Source organism: Musa acuminata, chromosome BXJ3-10 (genome assembly GCF_036884655.1).
Source record: "Musa acuminata AAA Group cultivar baxijiao chromosome BXJ3-10, Cavendish_Baxijiao_AAA, whole genome shotgun sequence".
NCBI lineage: Eukaryota > Viridiplantae > Streptophyta > Magnoliopsida > Zingiberales > Musaceae > Musa > Musa acuminata.
Genome location: NC_088358.1, coordinates 25,747,455 through 25,769,918, shown reverse-complemented (window position 1 = coordinate 25,769,918; position 22,464 = coordinate 25,747,455). Strand labels below are relative to the sequence as shown.

The following is a 22,464-nucleotide window of genomic DNA, read 5'->3' as shown; positions in this document are numbered from 1 at the left end:
TCGATGTGGATTAAATCGGAATATTATATTTATACTTTATCAATTATTTTTGTATTAAAAAATAATATTAATCTCAAATGTGATCGTCTCAGTTAATTTAAATTAATTAATAATGTTGAATATCTCAAAAACACAAAAGAATAACACAATTAGGTTCAGCTCAAGTCACTGGCAAATGGCCAGCGAAAACGACAGTGGCGCTGCTAACTCGACAAGAACAGAGACAGCACCGCAGGAAAGAAGAGAAGGTTGCCAAAGAGCTTAATTGCTCTGCTCGCCGACAACCAACCTCTGACCTGCTTCGCTTCGTCAACAAAAGCTGCAATAAGAAATCACGCAACAGCTGATGAACTCTCTCGTGTGTTTGCATGTGCGCCATTTTCACGTGATTAATTCTCTGTCTCTGTCGAAACATGATGTTGAAAGAAACCATGCGCTTCCTTCGTCTTCCCAAAGAGCCAAACATGATCTTAGAGGCTGTATGACTTCCTCTGTTGTTTAGTGCAGCATTAGAAACACTTCAGCAAAGATGATAGAAAATTAGAAATCTCTCTCAACAGAACTCCAAATCTGTAAGTAATCTCTCTCTCGAAATCTATTAGTTGGCTCTTCTCTAAGGGTAATTGAGGTAGAGAAAAAGATCCAATCTAAATAAGAGAGAACAAGAAGAATGATATCATGCTGCGCCATCACTTTATTCTGGGAAAGAAGAAGCCGACCCAGAGTTCTTTTCTTTTTCTTCTTCTTGTATTAACCTTCTCTTGCCCAGACGAACTGCTCTGTTCTTTCGCTCCCTCCCTCTTTGTTCCCTCTCCCTCTCTTCTTTACGGTAACTGTTCTTCCTTGTCCCTGTTCATCTCCGTCGATGGAAATCGACCCAAAACCACGGGACGCAGCCATCACCAGGAGTAGCAGCAACTACAGTAGCACCAACGGAGGAGCACCGGCAGCAAAACCACCTCCGTCGTCGCCAACAGCTGTACCACCTTTGACTCCACAGCCCATTCCGAGGGCCTGCGAAGCGAATCCGTGTCCGACGACCTTCGTTCATGCCGACGCTTCCTCGTTCAAGCAAGTGGTCCAGATGCTCACGGGCTCCGCCGAGACCGCCGCCGCCAACTCGACAGCTGAGAGAAGCTCGGTAGCTCCTGCCGCCAAGGTCACCGGCCCAAAGAAGGCCGCTTTCAAGCTCTACGAGCGGCGAAGCAGAGTCAAGAACCTCAAGATGATCGGCCCCCTGATACCGACCTTGTTGGACTCCAACCCCAACTCCCCCGTCGGTGGCGCCGCCTTCTCTGCTCTCAAGCTGCCGGAGGTTCCCTCGCCCAGCACGCTGGACTTCCCTTCCCTGTCACTGAGCCCCGTCACTCCTCTGATCCCGGACCCCTTCGAGCGGCCGCCGCTCAGGGGCACGGACTCCGCCAAGTGGGCCGAGGACCGGGCGATCGCCGAGAAGGGATTTTACCTTCATCCGTCGCCGAGGACAGCGAGGAGAGACGGCCAGCCACCGCGGCTGCTGCCGCTGTTTCCGGTGACCTCCCCAAAGGCCTCCTCCAACTCGTATCCTGCCACTTGTAATTGAGATGGTTCGACTCCATGGCTGTTGATGGCTACGTCCTGCTCTTTATTTCCATTTCAACCGTAAAAATGGTTAGTCGTGGCTTTATCTAAGTTAAATGACTGCTTCTCTTTAGCTCTCGCTGATGTGATTGAAAGCCTGACAGCAGAGTCGAGGTATCGACTCTTTCGATCAACTTCTTATCATCTGCGCTCGGATTAAGATGTAACCGAGGTGCATGTGTTCTTCCACTGTTCCACACCCCTTGGTGGAGAATGATTCTGTGATGGTGGTGGGAGAGGAATCGTGTGGATGACGAACCACGTTCCGAAGAAGAACACTGCATTTGTACGAAGGAAAAATATGTTCGGACTCGAGGGAGAAGATCAACCACCAGAGGCTAGTGGATCTGTGAGCAGATAGATTCATCATTAAAGAGTATGCAAGGGAGAGCAATGATATCGAAAGAGAGAGGATTTGATTTGTCTCGAGCGCCCAACGTCGTACAGGCCACCATGATCGAGAGAGAGAGAGAGAGAGAGAGAAGAGTATGAGAATGTCATTCCTGTGTTCTTCTCGAAAGCCTTAACACTTTTATTTCGTTATAATTCCACGTAGCGTTCACTAATTAATCATCATTCGAGGAGAAATGTTGTACGCAGGCACAAAAACGACAAGTGGGACCCGACTAAGTTAACACAATCGGTGAGTCCGAGGACAAACTGCCATGACAACTGATGATGCCATCACGTGAAATCTGACTTAAAGTGGTTGCCTGACAAATCCAAGTTCAGTTCACTTGCAGTGAATCGATACTCTCCAAAGTTCCAACAGGAATCGATGATGGAGACGGCCATTTAAATGAACAAAAGACGTACAGCTTCACTAAATTCTCAGACCCAAAAAATGCTACCAAAAAGCCCGCTGCAGATGATGTGCCTAAGAACCACCAGTCACTACAACACTATTTTCTGACGGTATAAAGAGATTATACTGGACTTTTGAGCAACATAGCTGAACTATATAGATACATGAATGGTAACATCAGATGACTCTCATAATATACAGTAACAAGGATTGTTTTAGAAGTGACTGACTACTTCATTTGCTAGCTTTGACAAATGAGTACAAACAGTTGAAACGCTGCATTCACAAGAATCGACCCAACAGCAAACTCGAGCATCACCTGTTCTTTTGCGGGACAGAAACCATGTGCAACATATGGCTTTGACCCATTAAAAAGTTTCTGAAGAATCATCTGAACTAGATTGTTGAGAAAGAGGATCGTAGAAGACTACATGAGCAAGGTCAGATTTTTAGTTCAACACATTGCGCCAAACAGATGGAGATATCAACAACCAAAATGTCGGTACACCGAAGCTCATAAGTTTATAAGAGCTGCACTACAACGGCACCAGTTGACTACGGCTCAAATGGCTACCTCCGCTCAATTAATAAATAGTTTCTTGTCTCACTAACAAGCAAATACAAAGAAATCTGTACATTACCTGACCTCACCACCACCCAAAACAAAAGTACTACACTATATCCAATAGAAATCAACAATACTGGATAGGGCTCCGCTGACACAACTTGCTACCCGACCGCTCAGTTCCAGTGCTTCTCTTCAGGTTTCACTGTGCAGGTCCACGACTTGATGTGAAAACCGGAACAGATGAACCACGACTTGAAGGATACACTGGCATGGCAATGAAGTCACTAGGCTTGACACCCAGCTGGTTTCCATCACCTTGAACTTTTCTGATCTTTGACTTATTGATTCGAGCTCGTCGGAATACCTCTTGGATTTGACGGTCATGTTCCTTGAGCATCTGATCTACATTTCCAGATGGGCGTAGCAGGGGTCCGGAATAATGGATCTTGTTTCCTTTCGGTCCATGATCCTGCACATATGGTTTTTTAAATGTTCAGATCAGAGCCGAGCAAATATTGAAGTTTGCAGTAAGATTCTTATAATCAAAATCTTACACTTGCATAGTATAAAGCAAAATTAAAAGGCTGTAAGTGCATTGGCATGTGGCGAGTAAGCCAACTCCCTATCAGAGAAATGGCTGCCAACTCCCATTGTAGTAGTGCAGATATAGAACAAATTTATAAAATATATTAATACTATCAAATATTAAAAAAAATTAAATAGGAAACCGAACAAATTTCTATTGCTGCGGTACATTGTTCGAGATTGTAAAATGAAATAGTTTTACGCTAAATAGACTAGACAATTTCTTCTGTTGATAATTACCTGGCAGAATATTCCTGGTGAGTATTTTCCATACTTCGGGTTACCGAACCATTTCTTGGAGGTCAAGAATCTCCACTGCCAGCTAACTAAATTTCAACAACCACAAAAACATGTTGTGTGATCCCAACTACTTGGGGTCTACTATATGCATCATTTTCTAACAATTACCTGATCAAAAGCAATCAAATAGTTTCTAGTGGTTACTAGAAAGTTTTCTTAACCCTTCCTCTATCTCTCCCCACACCAAAAGATTCACCCTCATTTTATCCTCATTAGAGCGTCATCAGATTATTAACGACCAAATTCCATCAGCAAAGAAGATTTACAACATCAGATAAAATTGGTGTTTTTCCATTAATGAATTTTGAGTATCACCAAGGTGTGCATTACATTGTATTGTTGAGCATGACAAATAAATACTTAGAATCTTCCATAAAATCTAAGAAATGTATACAACTTCCTAAAAAAAAATGATAAACTGCAGAAAATGAACCATTAATTTGGTGATGATATATGCTAATTGGAGCAAGCAAGAAGACAAGTAGATACAGGTTCGGTCATCATATTGTAACCAGAGACTGCTGTATTTCATAGTTTCACACAGAATGATATCAGAAGGTCATTACTTCCTAATTCTCTCGAGATATTTCTACAACCCTATGAATAGTGAAGACATGTTAACAAACTCTAATTTGGAATAATAGATAAACAGATTAAATAATTGCCGAAACTTATCGATCAGGATTTTGAATACTTACAGTTGGTTGACCTATGTTGCTCCTCTCATCTTCTCTCTGATGACACATTTGATCACACTTTTTGCCATCTGACTCATTCCCAGACTCAGATAACCTACCAGATGGATGACCTCCTAATTGGGCAAAGAAATCTTCATTCCCATCATTTGATATAACTTTCCTCCTTGCAGTGGCTGGTCCAGGCAATCCTGATGAATCTGCTATTGCAGAAACCTTGGGTAGATCTTCATTTTTCCAAGATTTTGGCAATTGACTTCGATGAACCAAAGGTCCAGAATGGAAGGACCTATTAGAAAATTGATTCTGGGGCTCTTCAGATACTTCAAGTACTGGGGTTACTCGAGGTGGTTCGATTGGAAACCCAGAAGCAACTTCCTCATGTTGTGAACTAAACTTCTCACTCCTGCTTCTGGAATTAGCCTGGCTTTGCCTCCTCTGAAATATAAAAATGATTCATATGACAACCAAATGTAATGAATGACAAATTCAAAAACATTTTCCAAAAAGATGCTTATTATGATTTATGAATAGTTTCACACTGAACTAGAGAAGCAAGATGTGGAATATATAAGGACTACACTGAATGGGCTAAATATTTCTTGATGCCTTGCTACTCAATGATACATGTAACCAATCACAAATAATTGGGAAATAATGCCTTGCCTCTCAGAGCTCAGCAATGCACCCTTGACACTTTAGCAGCTCATCTTGTGATATATTCCTTTCAAGAAAAAATAAGTAGCACAATGGAAATTCCTCTAGTTGAGAAAACAAGAAAATTTGCTGCTGAATCTAAATATAATGATAGATAAAGCTACGACTCTAAATAAAATGATAGATAAAGATGTGACTACTAGAGAGAGAATCATAACTCTCAGAACTGAACTAAAATCTTGTAGAATAGGAGACGAGTAAGTTAAACAGTAATCAACACACAAGTTAATTGGAATTTAAGTTAGGTCAAATTAAAAGGCAACTATTCCTTACCAATGAGACTTTGCTCTATGAAACAAGATGCAGCAAACATGGGTTTTAATTTAGGCTAAGAGATCCGTGCTCTATCAATGCTTGATTACAAAGTAGTAACTTCATCACAATGTGTCCGAATCTCAAGAATGTTCACAATGTTGAATGTTGACAGTTGTGAACCTCCATCAAACACATGCTATGACATTCATCTAAAATACCTGCATGTCTTGTAAAACAGTAAAAGTATATTCGAAAAACGACGGCAGGTTATAAAATTGTCTTGGAGCAACTGATCACATTTCGTTTCATATGTGGATGGATAACAATCATGTGAATATTTTTGCATATTATTAAACAGGAGCACACGTGTGCACACACACACACACACCCCTTTCGACAACAATTCAGCAAATACTGTTTAAGTGACAAATACACACATAAAAAGACACATCTGCCTGTACATGTATATAAAGAAATGAACAAGAAAAAAGAGAAGACAAAGGAAAAGAAAAGGTAAAGAAGACGGGAAGAAAAAGAGAAAGGAGGATTAACAAAGTTCCATAAATTGCTACAGAAAGGGAAAGAGATGTCTGGTGTCTAATAATTAATTAGTGTCAAAGGGGCTATGCAGAACATGTACTAAGCAATACAATTGAAAAGATAACGAAGAACCTGCATTGATGATGCTAACTCAGCATTAGCATCAGGCGCTGGAATAGCTCTAGATTCTTTTTGTCCTCTCTTTTCAAGATCTGGACGATGTACTTTACCCCTTGAAGCACCTTGCCTGTGAAGAACATCAATGAGATGTCAATGTCACAGTTACAACAATACACTAAAGCATGAGTTCATTGTAACCACAAAATTGTACATCTTGTGTATAATATTTAAATTAAAAGTGTATTCAAGCAGTTTTGCAATGATATGCAACCATATGTTTTAGCTACAGAAACATATGATTGATATATAACATATACTCATAAGTAGCTTTTGAGCATCTTGTATTTAAATCCACCTTCGCTCAAACAATAGAAAGCTACTTCATGATCAGCTGTACAAACATCAAATGTGCATCTATTCTCCCCTTAAAACCTTTCTACAAACCAATCAAGTATAATAAACAAGATCTCTTACTCAAGGCTTTCACTAGTTCCAGGATACCTGTTGGGAACTAAATAACCATGAAAGTGCTACTTCTAAGAAGAAAGTATTAACTAATACATATCACTCAAGAAGTAAATGGATAAGAAAATGCATGCTATCATACTCAGCATTGTCATAACATTCATATACCTACAAGAACTTGAACCATTGGGTGGAACCAGGAAGTTGCATACATATCCCTATAAGAATGCTCATTTGAAAGAGTGGAAGCTTAATCATAGCTATCAATCAACTATGCATCACTATAAGTTCCTAACATAATCATGGAGCACAATGCAAGGGCTGACAGTAGAAATCCAACCACCACCACCAAGGGTTAAAAAAGAATTTTTAAAATTATGCTTTCAGGCTTGAATATTCAATAACGCAAAAGCACCACATCTAGACATTAAATAGCACCATTAACTTTGGTGTAAATTTTACTAAAAAAGGATGGCACAAAAAAGCTACATTAAGCAGGAGGTACAGACCTTCGAGCTTCCTCATCACGTCTTTTTGCATCAAACTCTTTACTGGGAGGATATTTAGGCAAACTTGAAGGGTCACAAACAAGAGGCTTTGTTGTAAAGTACTGCAAAACAAGCAGTAGCTTTTTAAAATGATATTAAAAAAAACATATGCAAGTCGAAAAAGACGCCATATGAGAAACACTCTTACCGGTTGTTACTTCAGGATATTGTGAAAATTGTAAAGGGCAACAGCTGGGCATGTCTAGAAGCTAAGAAAAGGTTGCTTGGTCACCATTTACTCAAAGACATGACAAGTTCAGCTTAGTGATACAAATCTTTAACCTCCTGGTCATGGTGGAAGTTACAAGCTTAAGCACTGTTTGTCCCAAACTAAATTCTGACCTGATGAGTGGAGAGATGAAGTCATCCATTCTCCATGAAAATGGTGACAAGGAGCAAGATCTAACCACCCCAAATAGAGGATCAACATTTCTTTTGTCAGATGGACTGAACCAATAAAGAGACATTCAAAGAATCCTTTTGATCTTCCAATATCAATAAATTGACTGTTTTGGTCCTATATCTTCCAAAGAGGAAAAATATTTCTGAGCATATTTTCATGTATTAGGGAACACATGCATATGTATGTACTCCCATCATAACAAAAAATTCACATAACTTCCTTGAAGAATGGGTAAATCTGGACTTATCCCTCTGACTAATTAGATATGGCCCTAAAACTCAAAACTGTCATTAAGCACTAAGAAAGTTTATGCTATTTTGGTATAGCGGAGAATCTCTCCATGCTGATGTTAAGAGATTGAATATTTCTATATTATTTCAAAGCACTAAAGCTATAATAAAGGGGAAACATGCCTCAATAGAGCATCTATATGGAAAAAAGCTCAAACAACAGGTGAAAATTGCCTAACACTGCCCCATCACTGTATCTGCACTGTAACAACATATACATCAAGAAATAATTAGGCATAGAAAGCATCTGTGCTGGAGCACTTGCCACGAAAATTAGTGCACGCCATGATAACAAAGCCTTTGGGAGCACATTAAGAGAAGCAAAGTAAGCCAAAAATAGTTCAAAACTAACTCATAGAAAAGAACAATATCACCATAAATATCATACAATCCAATTTAAGATATTGTTGAAAATAATATAACCAAATGATGTAAAACAATAATTTTAAAAATGATCCATAAATTAAAAGCAGCATCAAGATACTATCTCAATTAGTAATGCTTAAATATGGAAAAACAAATACCTCATTTTTTAGGGCAGAGGCAGCAGTTCCACGGTCTGCAGGGTCCACTGATAGAAGGACTTCAATTAGTGCTAAAGCTGCAGACGGAAAGTCCTTAAATGTGTCTGCAACACATCGTCTATAAGGTTGTTGTGGTTTAAAAATGGTTGCATGGGGCAATCTAGATTTCTTCCAATAATCCTCAGACGGTGAACCACAAAGCTTAAATATTTTGTGCAACTGTTCTACCTGCAGAGGCACACTGAAAACATCAACATACACTGACTAAAACTTGAAAACAAAATTTTGCACCACGAACCCTGCAAATTCTCATGACAATAGGGACAAACCTATGTATAAATGTTATTTAAGAACAGCACAATGGCACATTCTGGTTAAATGGTTTGGATATTTGATGCACTTATCTCCTACACTATTTTGTGCTGCACCAATTTTGACAGTACAAAGTTTGGCTTCAAAACTTGACTTTGAGGAACCTAAAGTTCCTAAGCCAGGTCCACCTCAGATGTAAAAAATCATCTACCTTATAGCTACAGTCAATTCAAAATTCAGAAAATAAAATTTCTCCCGTCTAATTCATTAATATGGGAGAAGTATCTTGAAAAGTCCCAGTAGAGATAAAAACATATGTTCTTTAATCTCAACAAATGAATGCAACACTTCAAGTTGCTCAAGAGGCAATAAAAACAAGCATTACACTTGAGAGATCATATAGCCGTATTAGTAACAAGCTAACAAGTTAATTATATTTACATATATCCTATGAGTCATATGTTTAACACACAAAGCAACTAGATTCATAAGCATTAAGAAGTCCTAAGGTAACTAACTTCCGAGTCAAGTATACAAGACTGGACTGGAACCGGGCTTGGGATCAAGCCTAAGGCCTTGGTCTGCATATGTTGGCCTAGATCAGCAGGATTAGATCAGTCCAAAAAATAAATAAAATAAAATACAGAAAATTCAAACGTGTCCAGAAAATAAAAAAACTATACATTGAAATTTAACAAAAATAAATAAATATGCCAAAAGATTTTGTTTTCTTACTTTCTATGTAGTTTGATTAACCATTTTGTTGATGATAATAGAGATTTTATCTTTAAAAAATTTACTATTACTTAACAATATGAAAACTAAAACGCAAGTTAAAGTTTGGTAACAACTTAAATAAGGCTCTCGTTGATCACAATATATAGCCAATACTAAAGGAAAATACCTATTGGTCAACAAATGTGGGGCGCACAAGAACATCAGTGGTCCTTTTGATACCTTTGATGTTAGGTTTGGTATAGGATATGGTAGAACAACAAAAGTTTTATTCTAAACGAGAATAAAATGGCATAGACTTGGTCTTCACTTCTTCCTCCTACTACTACTTTTTTTCTTTCCTTCTCCATTTTCTTCTACTTGTTCCACCTACAAAGGATGGCCAGAATTAGCCAATTCCTTCATGGTTAGCAAATCCTGATCGAGTTTCTGATGATTTTTCATGTTATAGCCAAGTATTCAATCATGAACCTTATTTCACTCATCCAAATGAATATACATGTATGATTTTAGTTTCATGACTTTAACTTATGCTGGTAATAAACCATTCTCAGCAGTCAGCCCATTAACCCATTTCAAGTTTTCCTACCACATCTAACTTTCCTAAAGTTTCAAGATAAGAAACAGGTAGAAAAAGTAAAATTTTGTCGAGCTTTGAAGAGTGCGTACCCATATTGTGAGGATAAAAGCACATATAGGAAGGTTCGGGTTTAAGTTTAACAAACAGCATAATAACAATATGTCAAATCACAGTGTGAAGTATAGATGAGAGGAACAAAATTATGACGAAACTGAAAGCCCGCTCTAGTTTTTAAATAACGGGATAAGATCCCCAACAAATAAACAGATAATAAATCTGCACTAGTCACGAAGTAACTTGCCTCTGTTCTTCCAGGCATTATAGGTTTGCCTGCATATAATTCTGCAAGGATGCATCCGGCGCTCCATAAGTCCACAGCCACTCCATAATTAGTAGCTCCTAGCAAAAGCTCTGGAGGTCTATACCAAAGGGTAACTACACGACTAGTTAATGGCAGTCTCTGATCAGGATCAAAGAAACTTGCCAAACCAAAATCTGCAATTTTTAAAATGCCACTGTTGTCTATCAAGAGATTGGAGCCCTTAATATCCCGATGCAGAATTCCACGACAATGACAATGGTCAAGGCCACGTAGAAGTTGTTGCATGTAACATTTAACCTGTACGACAACCAAAACAATTGTAAACCATGTAGCTAAGATACAAATAGCCACAAGATCATCATCTTCTAAAATTGAAGATAGGTTATATAGCTATTTTAAGCTTGCTTAAACGATCAGTGAACTTCAAACATGTAGTGATCATGTCATGTCCAAACATCGATTCTTTTTCCCCTATGGAAATAAAATAATAATACTCTAGTATATAACAGAGAATATATTACAAATTCCAACTCACCTGGGGTTCACTGAACTTCAATCCAGGGAAAGAAGCTAGACCAGCAAGATCATGTTCCATATACTCAAAAACAAGGTATAAACTGCAAGACATACGTGATGTTACTAAACCTTCCAACTTTACTATATTTGGATGATCAAGTCTCCGCAAAATGAGAATTTCCCTAGCCATAAACTTTACACTTTCAGGCTCCAGATTGTCAAACCGCACTTTTTTTAGAGCAACAATCTTTTTATTGTCAAGATCACGAGCCCTGTATACATTGCTGTATGTTCCTTGGCCAATCTGCAAAAACCATAATGCTTCATCACATTACAAACATGGTGAAACTGCAAGGTGAACTTTCAAAATTAAATAAACTAGGAATTTGTAATCTAAATACTATCATAAAGAGTACAACTTTAGGAATTACAATATTAATAATTAGCATCAGCTATCATAAATTTTATAGTGGTGTGAAATTTTATGTAAAAAGCAGGTCTCCAAGCATCTATTGCTAGCAATCAAAAGTATATTACACACTTTGCAACTGAAAAAAAAAAAGAATAAACCTGCTAATCAAGTGAAATGCAAGACAGGAAAGAAATCTACTAATGATGACAAGATCAACTGCGAGCAAAAATCAAAAACAAGATGAACAGGTTCTAAATGATTTCCAAAGCAGCTAGCTTCAGATCAAAGTGAAATTGTCAGGTTGTGCCCATGTTCAATACAAAAGGTCTGGAGGACCAAAACATTCGAATTTGTTTTGCAACTAAATTAGTACAAAAGAATCTTATCATCTGTACAAGCAGTACAGATATGGGAACATCACAATTTTTAAAACCCTTTTGCCAAAATTCAATCCATATCAACCAATCTGAGAGATTCTAATCTCCTTTTTTTTTTTTGAACAATCAATCATGAGTTGTTAAACCTTGGCATCAATGCTTCATTGATTAACCTGAGAGATCCTAATCGCAAAGGAGTAACCCATGAAACCACCATTTCTACATCACCACACTAATTGCCTCCAGTAAAGTGGCAGTAGCAACTTCAAACCTCAAGTATTACTTAGGATCTTGACATTGCTATTAAATTCAATTAAAAAAACATATATGATTGAAGATGGATGCACCGTCCTTCAACAAGCCACCAAAACATGAGCTGAACCTCCGATAGCTAAAACAATATAACTTAATTGGGGTATCACACTTGCTCTACGAAAAGTAACATCGACCTCAAATAGCAAAACGGAATACAATCTTTACCACCCACTTCCAAAACAAGGAATTTTTCCAGAACTTCCAAATTGACCTAAAACAACATAATTGGGACATCACACTACTTTGTAAAATAGCAACATTAACATCAGATATCGAAATCAAAATACTATCTTTACCATCCACTTCCAAATCCAAGCAAATTTTCCAGCATATGACCAAATATTAATTTCTAGAGTCATTTATGTCATTTTTAAAATTATGATGCTGAATGAACAACAAAACCACTAAATTAAGATCGTAAAATCCAATTCATTGCAAAAAGGGTTCATATTCATAAAAGCAATACTTAATCCCCCTCTAACAAGTGGAACCACCAATGTAGTCAGCATCATGCAACCGAAATCTGAAGCTACCAATATTGTCATGAGCAATGCCTAGGCCACATAGCTACACCACCGCCTAAATGCCAAGTGCTTTTGAGTTTCAGACCAAATGATGCTTGGATGCCTAGATGAGAAATAGGAAGCTGCCCAGGCCCATAAGGCTTGCATGTTCTCTTAAGTGCCTGCTTGTTAAAATTGATTATGGTAGAGTCATAAAACTCACCTAGAAAATTATAGAATAAGAACACTTATCATTCAGGTAATGCAACAAGTGGAACTAATTGGTTATACAAGTTACAAGCAAATATAGTTGTTATACATACATGTGCAACGAACAATGACAGTGTCACAGTAATGCATATGTTGGTTTAATACATCTTTATTATTGTCCTTGATGCTTGCCAAAATTTTTAATTATTATAGTAATTTTTAATTTATTTTCCTTTCACTTCTATTTATGTGGGTATTTTAAGCAGTGATTTTCATCAAAACACCCGTGGAAGAGACATTGTATAGAAATTTAACAAGTCTTATTGATATGATTGGAATCTCCAATGTGAAATAGTGAATGTTAATGTGATCCCCATTCAGAAGCTAATGGCAAAGGATTGAGCAGGTTATGTTACATGCTTTTTAACTTACAAATTATCTAAAACTTTTATATTAATTTTTTACCTACATATCATACATTATGTTTATGGTATTTATTCCTAGGAACCCACTAGTGCATCCAAACCTTTGAAGGAATTACCACCAATGTTGGCCTACGAAAACCTAGACGATTTGATGAATTTGCAACTTCCATTAAATCTTATAACTTCATGAGCAACAGAGTCCACTGGTCAAACTAATTAAGCTCTCTCGGCTCCTCATCAATTAGTCAATGGCATTGTTGTTCAAAAGAGGCTTAGAACAACAAAATGCTTCTCAAAGAACATTATGAAGAAATGGCATATCAAAGAAAGCAACAACATGGCTATAATTTATCATCCATAGTACAGAAAAATAGTGACGATATTTGGCAATAATACCAGGGCCTAAAGACGCGCTTACTTTGTCAAGCTTCTCAAAGGAATCAGCACGGCGGGGAACCCAGCCCCTAATGGCTTCCCCCGCAACCGCAGCAAGCCAAGGAGGCCACCCAGCTGCCACCTGCTCCCCCTCCACAGCCTTTGGGACAGTGCCAATGACCTGCATCGGGTGGCTCCGTTGTGCCGGCCTCTCCATCACTCTCCTCCTATCGGCGTCCATTCCATTAGCACGAATCGGCCCGCTCCCCACTCTCTTCTCCACCGCCACTACCTGTGCAACCGCGTCCACCCTAACCCCGACCACTTCTTCGCGCATCAACGAAGACACCGCCGCCGCCATCCTCTTCGCCGGCGCATCCGCCTGCAAGGGCGCCGCCGCTGCCGGCAGCCGCGAAGCGGGCAGCCTCTGGCGAGGGCTCCATCTACTGTCCTCGATGACGAATGGCTTGCCACAGGCGCAACCCATGGACTCCCCGGGAAGATCCACCACCAGCTGGCTCACCGCCGCCCGATCAGCGCCGCGGTCACCTCCTCCTCGTCGACGCCCATCGGAAGGGATGCCAAGAGCGACGCCGAAGCCGTGGAGGGAAGATCGATCGGCTCGGCAAGGGTCAGCCGCAAGACCGGGGTGTGGGTTTCTTCTTCTAGGGTTTCCCGATCGGGTCTTCTTTGGATTCTTTGGAGGTGGGGATCGATGTGGCGCTTCTCTGCTCTGCTCTGCTCAGCTCTGCTCCCTCTCGGGCAATGTTTTTTTGTTAGGGCACGGACGGACGAGCGGGCGAGCGAAGAAGTGACGCTACATTGCAAAAGAAGAGAAAAGAAAAAGACGAATCTTTTCTAGCATTTGCTTGCTTTGATCATTATTGATTCTTGTGATCACTCGACACAACACTATGTTTTCATTTTCGACAAAATTACATCTATATCCCTGTGCAGTCGGTGATTGCCGTATTTATCTTCTATTTTTAAAAATTAATATATCACTTCAAAAACATAATACACGTAATTCCAAAATTATCGTATATTAATAATACAAGCGAATTTTGATGGCAAAATATTATTCTAACAAGCAGCGATCCTATTAGATAATAGTAAATTTTGTCGACTTATTAACGACCTTATTATATTTATGATATATCTACTAAAACTTCGGAATCAATTTTCACATTCAATGTATTGAAATTTCTCATGTCTATATCTTTAAGTTCTTCATAATGACATAAAAATCTTAAATAAAAAAATATAACATCTGATTTAGTTTTAATATATTTATTTATTAAAATATGAAATGACATGTGAAGAAGAATATGTGAAGGACATGTTATTATTCTTTGTTATTGCACTGATTAATTTAAACATGTGGTCTTTATATCAACCGTCACAACAATTCATTATTAATTCAAATAAAATCTATTAGAAAAGTTTTGTCCATTCAAAACAGAAGTTCTAAAAAACAGAGGTAAAAAAGATCTGATGGACTTATAAGTTCTTCATTTTCATATTCCTCGATGAATATAAGATTAAATAATATTATTAAATATATATATATATTATAGTATTACCAGTCAACTGCTCATTAGTTCATTGATGGGTTCATAATAACCAGTCTGCACGCATGTTGCAAGCACAAAGTGCAGAACAAAAAGTCACAACCACCAAAAGCTACAGAATGAATCATATCGTACGGACATATATTTACTCCCAAATAATTAATGATACAGAAAAAATATATATGAACAGATATTGTGTGGCCAAAGAAATGGATCTGCCCGTTGTCTTCTATTTTTCTGAGACATGCAACAGAAACTGCAGAGCTTTAACTTTAACAGCCATGCATTGCCCAGTAGTAGTTCTTCCAAACTTGATCTCAGCTCCTTGCTCAAAGGATCATGTACCTGCAGAAAGAAACATGAACAGTGTTGCGCCATGGATACGACTCCCCCCACTTATATCCGTGGGGTCTCCAGCAGCATCGCCTTGTTGTGTCGTGGGGTGGGGGTGAGGGTGAGGGTGACAACGACAACCGAGTAAACGAAAGGATTGTGATCCATGGTCAGCTTTCTTTTGTTCTTCCCACCGAGTTTCTTCTCCCTGTTTCTCAGTGCAAGCTCCAAATATGAATAAAGGAAGAAAGAAGGGCTCCTCTTTATCTGTTCCAAAAGGGCAGAGAAAGCTTTACAGCACAAGGATACTTGCGAGTGATCAATGGCGGATTCTGGTGCAGTTCCTTTTTGTCTCTTATACCAACCCAATGTTCACGTGCTCCGCCATCGTTCCCCGCTGTTTGACCTTGGAGACCTCAACCCCAAGAGAGAGAGAGGATATGGTAGAGCTGGAGCTACTCCACTTCTCACTCTTATGGGTGGCCATCACTACCTTGTACTATCTCTGAAACATCACTGTTAAAGAGTACTGCTGGGGAGAGTAACTTTGGCAGCATTTTACCGTGATAAAGAAGTCGTAATTGCATCCTCCATGTTTCAGCTGCATGCATGCCAACGAGAAGAAAGTTGGGGGAGAGGGAGGGTAAAGAGTGGTGCTGCCTCGTTCTCGTAGATGCTCTTATCGTCTGCCAATGCCGCAGGACCTTGTCATTATAGCCGGTTGTCATCTTCCGCCTCTGTTGCATGTTAGGGTGGCACAACCAGAGAGAACAGTCACACCCGTTGCAAGAGAATGAATTCATCTCTTCCGTAGCACTGCTGACACAATTATATATATATAATTTTGGTAAACAATAATATTATCGACTTGAATTGAATCTAAAGCTTATGAACAAATCAATTACAATTTAAATTTGGTATCACCCAATCCTCATCTTCTTGAGCAAGAAATGTATCCATACTTCATTGCTAAGATTCAGTTAACATGGAATAATCTTCCAAAACTTTCGATCGGGCGAAAACCAAATCCTTCGATCGAATGTTTCCGAGCGTTCTTTGGATTTACACCAACAACAACAGTGTGCGACTTTTAGGCTGCCGGTGATATCAGAATGTAGCCATGTGTGATGAGCTGATCTTGACTTTTGCGGACGTGCAGATTAACGTGCAGTTGTCGGACGCCAATGAATTGCGTGGGCCCCATTCCAACGCGTGTGGGCAAACAACTCACCTACATGCGAACAGAACGGGTGGAGAAACACAGAACCAATAAGCGTTCGACCGAAATCTATTATGGAGTACTCGAGCCCGGATTTGACGCATCGGCAGATCGAGATTAAGCCTTCGATCGACTCGGTCGGGATCACGTCGACGGTCTGGACTCCAAATCAAGACACGAATCACCACACAAAGTGGTATAAATAGACCTAGTCCCGGTTCGATTCGAACCTAAACTGGACCGGAATCGAACCGAGCTGGAATCAGTTTGGACAGTTCGATTCTAATTCTCGAAATTGATAATTTCAATTTCAATTCCAACCGATGATTTTAAATTAAAAAAAGAAAGAAGAAGAAGAAGAGTCGACGGCGATGGGTCCATCGCCTTGTGAATCATGTGGAACGCCCACAAAGCATCGTCCACATCACGTGGACGGTGCCGGAAAAACCAGTCCAAGAATGGCCCCGTCTTTGCAATGATGTGGAATGCGAGATCACGAGAATGGTTGTTTTCGATCCAATAAAAGTATTTGATGATGTTGTTTGTCATTGCATATTTTCCTCGCTTTTATGTCCTGCTCGATCGATCCATTAAAGAAAAGAAGCAATCTCCTGTTAAGGAATGTGAGACCCAACGAAAAGGAATTTGCGAGAGTAGCAACATGGGATTTATTATTGTTTGATTCATTTAGCTCGTGTGATTCACATTTTTGAAATGAAAATTCAGCTTGTTTATTTGGGAAATATGATCAAACTTAGTTCATGATTCGAGTGACGAATGCTTATTTTGAGGCAGCGTAAATTTCTCGATCCACGTTAGTGCCAATGGCCTTCATCCATGCAAGCCCAAAAGGCCCATCTTTTCCAAGCATTCGTAGATCGTGAGGATTGACCGGCAGGAATCTCGCGGTTAGAACGTTTAATGTTGGGTTTGAGGATTGACCGGCAGAAATCTCGCGGCGAAGACTCCAGCGGCAACTGCTGCCACTGTCGGTGGAACGAACCGGTGTCGGTGAGCGAGTGAGGCCCCTTCGGAGTTGCGCTGTTCCTTCGTCATGATCTGGTTGACTGTGGCATCACACCCGATTCTATTATCAACCTCTCACCTGCCCACCAAACCTACCACTCCATTCAGATCGAAGTATCAAGCGAGTGTTGCTGCAACCCTACCGCTGTGCACTGCCCATTTCCACGAAATATATCGAGTTGCCCTAAATCGGCGTGGTCCTCATGGAAGGTAGGTTGTCACCACCAAATACCCAACGCAGGATAACGTTGTGTGCCCCAATACTTTCCTCCCCCCCAAAAACATTTGGTATGTGGACGCAATAAGAAACCTTACATTTTTATTTTCATTTCATTTCATTTTGGGCATTGACTAAGACGCCTCACTTGCAAAGCCAATCATGATGCGCCACCTAACGGTCTGTTCCACCGTGTTGACAACGTCCTTCGATTAGGTTTCGTGTGGTAAATGAGCAGAACCTTTATGGGTAGAATGTTCTCCCGTAGACGTTTTACAGGGTTTTGTTAGCATATTCCAGCTGTATGCTCACATGATCTGGCAGGAAAACAATTAGATCTGGCAAGAATCTAAAAGAGTAATGTTCGTAACTGCAATCTTATACATATCCATGCAAGATGTAGGAAGTTAGCACGACGACTAGCTAATACTTGTCCTACGAGTATTATAATGCGTCCATTTGCTTTGATGCGGTCTCACATGACTAATTTATGGGGCCGAAGACGCCGTGATGCTAACAGTTCACCAAATCCCCTGCCCACCATTTTCTTCATGGCTCTCCTTCTTCCTCTGTATCCTCCGTAGGCTCAAATCGAAAGCAACGATTCTGTGATCTGTTCGACCTGCACAACCGCTGGTCCGAAGGGGAGGGAAGCAAAACATCACAGGCTCGTTTGTGGATGCATGTGATCGATCACTCGTCGAGCTTCTTCGGATCGGAATGAGCATCTTTACGGGAAGACCCGGCAGCTGGTTTAAGCCTTCTGCAGGTCACAATAGGGCGAGAGCAGGGAACGGGATCGTATATCCGGTTCTGGGAATTGCTGTGTGTGTAGCCTTGATATACCTGATGCTTGGGGACTTCAAGTTCTCTCCTGGGAAGTCGCAGCTGAGCTTTGTGCAGAGGAATGGCACCCAGTTCGTGGTGGATGGGAGGGCGTTCTATGTGAACGGATGGAACTCCTACTGGCTGATGGATCAATCTGTGGAGGAGTCCAGCAGGCCGAGGGTCAGTGAAATCTTCCAGACGGGTGCGAAGATGGGAATGACCGTCTGCAGGACTTGGGCCTTCAATGATGGTGCCTACCATGCTCTGCAGGTCTCACTCGGCATCTTCGATGAGCGGGTCTTCAAGGTATGACTTGTTCTTCCCTTCCCTTCTCTTTCTTTTAGGGTTCTCGGCCTCATGGGCTTGCTCTATATCCTAAAAAAGTGATGGAACAAGAACTTTTCGGGATCATTACGAGCAGATTTCGTGGGTTTCCTATGGATCGGTCTAATGATCGTTGATCTGTTTGAGTAGATCTGTCCATATGTTTGTTCAACGACCTGAGGCATTTCATCGAACACGTTATGTTCAGAAAGCAACACAAATATGGTGTTCTCCGTTAATAACCGGAGTTATGGCAGGCATTGGACTGGGTAATCGTGGAAGCACGAAGACATGGGATCAGGCTGCTGCTGAGCCTGGTTAACAATTTGCAGCACTACGGTGGGAAGACGCAATACGTCAAATGGGCATGGGACGAGGGTTTTGGGCTGAGTTCTTCAAATGATTCCTTCTTCTTCGATCCTTCAATTCGTAGTTACTTCAAGATTTACTTGAAGGTAATACATTCTTTCCTATTTAGTTTCTGCAAGCATCTCTTTTGTTGGTTGTCCCACACTTTGAGCAATCTTGATCTCCGGCAACCAAGACCGCGGAGTCAGTGAGGAATCTGTAGCCATTTCATGAACCATTGACCATAAATCCCTTAGATCTATTCAGCAACTATTTGAACCATTTCATAAAATAGGGGATGGATTCGAAGAAGCAATTCCTTCTCTATCAATTGTTGCAGGAACCCTTAACCTATCAAGCAATTTGATCATCGACACTGTCTACGTTGAAACTGAGTTATCATTCATTTTTGAGCTGATATATTGGTTTAGAAATCATGTATGTTCTTCATTTCATGCCCTTTAAAGAATTCTGATAGAATTAAAGGAGTGATTTCTTAATCTAATTTGGCTTATTTCCAGACCATATTGACAAGGAAGAACCATTTAACTGGAATTGAGTACCGGGATGATCCCACAATCTTCGCTTGGGAGTTGATGAATGAACCGCAATGTGCATCGGATGCTTCTGGTGACACTCTCCAAGTATGTTGCTAGTTGTTACTCAAATTTGGTTCAGTCTGTGCATATATGACCGACTAAAAAATGGTGTAGCTTTACTACTTGCCAGAAAATATAGATCAATCTAAATTGTAGCAACTAATTGTAAAAGCCTTTTTTCCAGAAAAAAAAAGAAACTAGTGTAAAACCTTTAATGCTTATTTTCTGCAATTAGGAACCACTGATTGCTATAACAATAATTTGACTTCATTCTCTGAAAAGTTTCTTGTATACCTTCATACAGTTTTTTCCACTGAATGCATTGATTTCTAACCAATGTCCTACTGCATCATTTTGCTGATGATTGTGATAAATTAGGAGTGCGCGAGAAAAATCATGGTAGCATCATTGTTCTCAAAGTTTTTGATCCTATAATATTAGAATTTACATACAAGATTTTGGAGATTTGAATTATCATTTGGTTATAAACAATTGCAGGAATGGATCGAAGAAATGACAGAATATGTGAAAACGATTGACAAGAAGCACCTCTTGACGATTGGACTTGAGGGGTTCTATGGACCAGTAAGTCCTGAAGAGAAGCAAAACATCAATCCAGGAAAGTGGTATAGCACTCTAGGATCGGACTTCGTTCGCAACTCCAAAGTCCCCTATGTCGACTTTGCTTCCGCGCATATATATCCTGATCAATGGTACTTCCATCGACGACTCCTCTTGTTTGTAATTTATTATGCATAGAACTAGATAGATTTGCATGCACAGGACATCGGTGAAAGAAATGTGGATGATTTGCTATAATGGCTGAACCTTTCTTGTTCTCAAATGCAATGCATGAATGCCATTCAATCAAATATCGCGAGAGATTCAAAAGAGTAATTTTGTTCTCTGTAGGTTGGTAGAAGCAGATCTCAATGAGAAAGTCGAATACATCTCCAAATGGATCACATCTCACATCGAAGATGGTGAGAAAACACTAAATAAGCCGATCATGTTCACTGAGTTTGGCCTCTCCACAAAGGCAAAGAATTTCGAATACTCGCACCGAATAATATTCTACAAGTCTATCTTCAACAAAATCCACGAGTCTGCGAGACAAAATGGAGCTGGAGCAGGTGCCTTGATATGGCAACTATTGGTTCAGGGAATGGAGGATTACAATGATGATTACGGGATCGTGCCAAGGGAGAGACCTTCTGTAGATAAGTTGATCAAAGAGCAGTCATGTCAGCTGATAGCAGTGCGATACGGGAAGAACTCAGTAGACAAAAGCTCTGTAATCTGCTAAAAGACATTGCCTATGTCTTCCATTTCCTCTTCTTCCGACCAACCACAGCAGTTCTTTCCAAGAGCAGTATCTGATGGTACAACTCAATTTTTTGGACAACTGCAACCAGATATATGTCCTTGGCATTTTATTTGGCTCTCGTCTTGGCCATTCTTTCCCAGAATGATTCACAAAGAACCACAGAATGTTTTCATTAGCCACTTTGATGAGTGATCAGAATATGACGACAGTAAATACTATGGTGTATGTTTCAATCTCATTTTCCTTTGGGTTTTGAGTTTCGAGCAGATGATTGTGAGATTTTACTTTGAATTTTATTATTGTTTTACCGCAGACAGATTTTAGCATCACAATCAGGTTGCCCAGCAAACCTTCTTGTGTTCTTGGTCTCTGTTTGAGAAGAATTGCGATGTACTTTGTTGTGTTTAATAGAGGATCAACCTGAAGGTCCTTTCGAGATGTTTGGTTATCATGATCATCTACCGTGATGTATGTGAGGTCAAGCCCAGTGATAACTGCCCGATATTAAGTCGGTTTTAGTATCATGATGATACATGAATGATAAAATCCAATGATGACTCTCCAATATTAAGTCGGTTTGAGAACCATTTGTCATGATAATATTCAAGTTATTAGTAATATTATAATCTAAGCTAATAATATACTTAAACTCTTATAAGTCAATCTGAATCTTTATCTATCTATAGATCAAACCAAGATGTTACAAAAGAGGCTAAGGCATTGATAATGATTTGGCTCCATAGCATGGCTAATACTTAGCATGAGTTTCCCTCGATTTCAACACACCCGAGTATTAGGAAAAATAAAAATTCGAGATAAAAGGATATATTTTCTTATTATTTTGAGGTGAATAGTTCCTCTATTTGGATTCTAAGTTGGGCTCAACACATAAACTTAGAAGCTCCAGTCTCATGGTGGATCTTAAAATGGATCTCGACTACTATTACAGATACAAAGTTCACCATCATCTTGACTATAGTAGTAACAATAAATTCAGGCCATCCACTGTTTATATTTTATATTTCTCAATCCTTTGTGTTTCTTTTCAGGAGAAAGAGACAATTTCTTTGTTTATTATACTGCACAGTACAGCAAAGCACTTTCTTTTGTTTTACTTAATCTAATACCGAATACTATTCCCATAGTATGTATCAT

The 22,464-nt window shown here is 39.7% G+C and overlaps 3 protein-coding genes across 3 annotated transcripts; 2 read left to right on the top strand and 1 right to left on the bottom strand.

Annotated features, from left to right (window-relative positions):
- The first annotated feature begins 283 nt into the window (after window positions 1-283).
- Window positions 284-2,144, top strand: LOC135650900 (VQ motif-containing protein 4-like). The gene has a single exon (XM_065170579.1). The coding sequence runs from the start codon at window positions 866-868 to the stop codon at window positions 1,580-1,582; it is 717 nt and encodes a 238-aa protein (XP_065026651.1). The 5' UTR covers window positions 284-865; the 3' UTR covers window positions 1,583-2,144.
- A 743-nt stretch (window positions 2,145-2,887) lies between these two features.
- On the bottom strand, window positions 2,888-14,385 carry LOC135650899 (probable serine/threonine-protein kinase At1g54610). Its single transcript, XM_065170578.1, has 8 exons — window positions 13,561-14,385; window positions 10,920-11,204; window positions 10,360-10,681; window positions 8,436-8,659; window positions 7,180-7,280; window positions 6,218-6,332; window positions 4,577-5,011; window positions 2,888-3,462 (listed from the first exon to the last, which is right to left on the bottom strand). The coding sequence occupies exons 1-8, from the start codon at window positions 14,002-14,004 to the stop codon at window positions 3,193-3,195; spliced, it is 2,196 nt and encodes a 731-aa protein (XP_065026650.1). The 5' UTR covers window positions 14,005-14,385; the 3' UTR covers window positions 2,888-3,192.
- Window positions 14,386-18,356: 3,971 nt separating this feature from the next.
- LOC135651840 (mannan endo-1,4-beta-mannosidase 2-like) lies at window positions 18,357-21,575 on the top strand. The gene is made up of 5 exons (XM_065172339.1): window positions 18,357-19,017; window positions 19,293-19,490; window positions 19,905-20,027; window positions 20,481-20,695; window positions 20,895-21,575. Exons 1-5 carry the CDS (start codon window positions 18,604-18,606, stop codon window positions 21,286-21,288), a joined length of 1,344 nt encoding a protein of 447 aa, XP_065028411.1. The 5' UTR covers window positions 18,357-18,603; the 3' UTR covers window positions 21,289-21,575.
- Window positions 21,576-22,464: the final 889 nt, after the last annotated feature.

What these genes read in the sequence shown, in the direction of transcription:
- LOC135650900 (XM_065170579.1), top strand. Translation starts at nt 866, where the DNA reads ATGGAAATCGACCCAAAACCACGGGACGCAGCCATCACCAGGAGTAGC.
- LOC135650899 (XM_065170578.1), bottom strand. Translation starts at nt 14,004, where the DNA reads ATGGGTTGCGCCTGTGGCAAGCCATTCGTCATCGAGGACAGTAGATGG. An exon ending in CCTCTGCCCTAAAAAATGAG is followed by an intron (nt 7,281 to 8,435) that starts GTATTTGTTTTT and finishes CTTGTTTTGCAG; the next exon opens with TACTTTACAACAAAGCCTCT. An exon ending in AGTTAGCATCATCAATGCAG is followed by an intron (nt 5,012 to 6,217) that starts GTTCTTCGTTAT and finishes TTTATATTTCAG; the next exon opens with AGGAGGCAAAGCCAGGCTAA.
- LOC135651840 (XM_065172339.1), top strand. Translation starts at nt 18,604, where the DNA reads ATGAGCATCTTTACGGGAAGACCCGGCAGCTGGTTTAAGCCTTCTGCA. An exon ending in ACTTCAAGATTTACTTGAAG is followed by an intron (nt 19,491 to 19,904) that starts GTAATACATTCT and finishes GCTTATTTCCAG; the next exon opens with ACCATATTGACAAGGAAGAA. An exon ending in CTTCTGGTGACACTCTCCAA is followed by an intron (nt 20,028 to 20,480) that starts GTATGTTGCTAG and finishes AAACAATTGCAG; the next exon opens with GAATGGATCGAAGAAATGAC.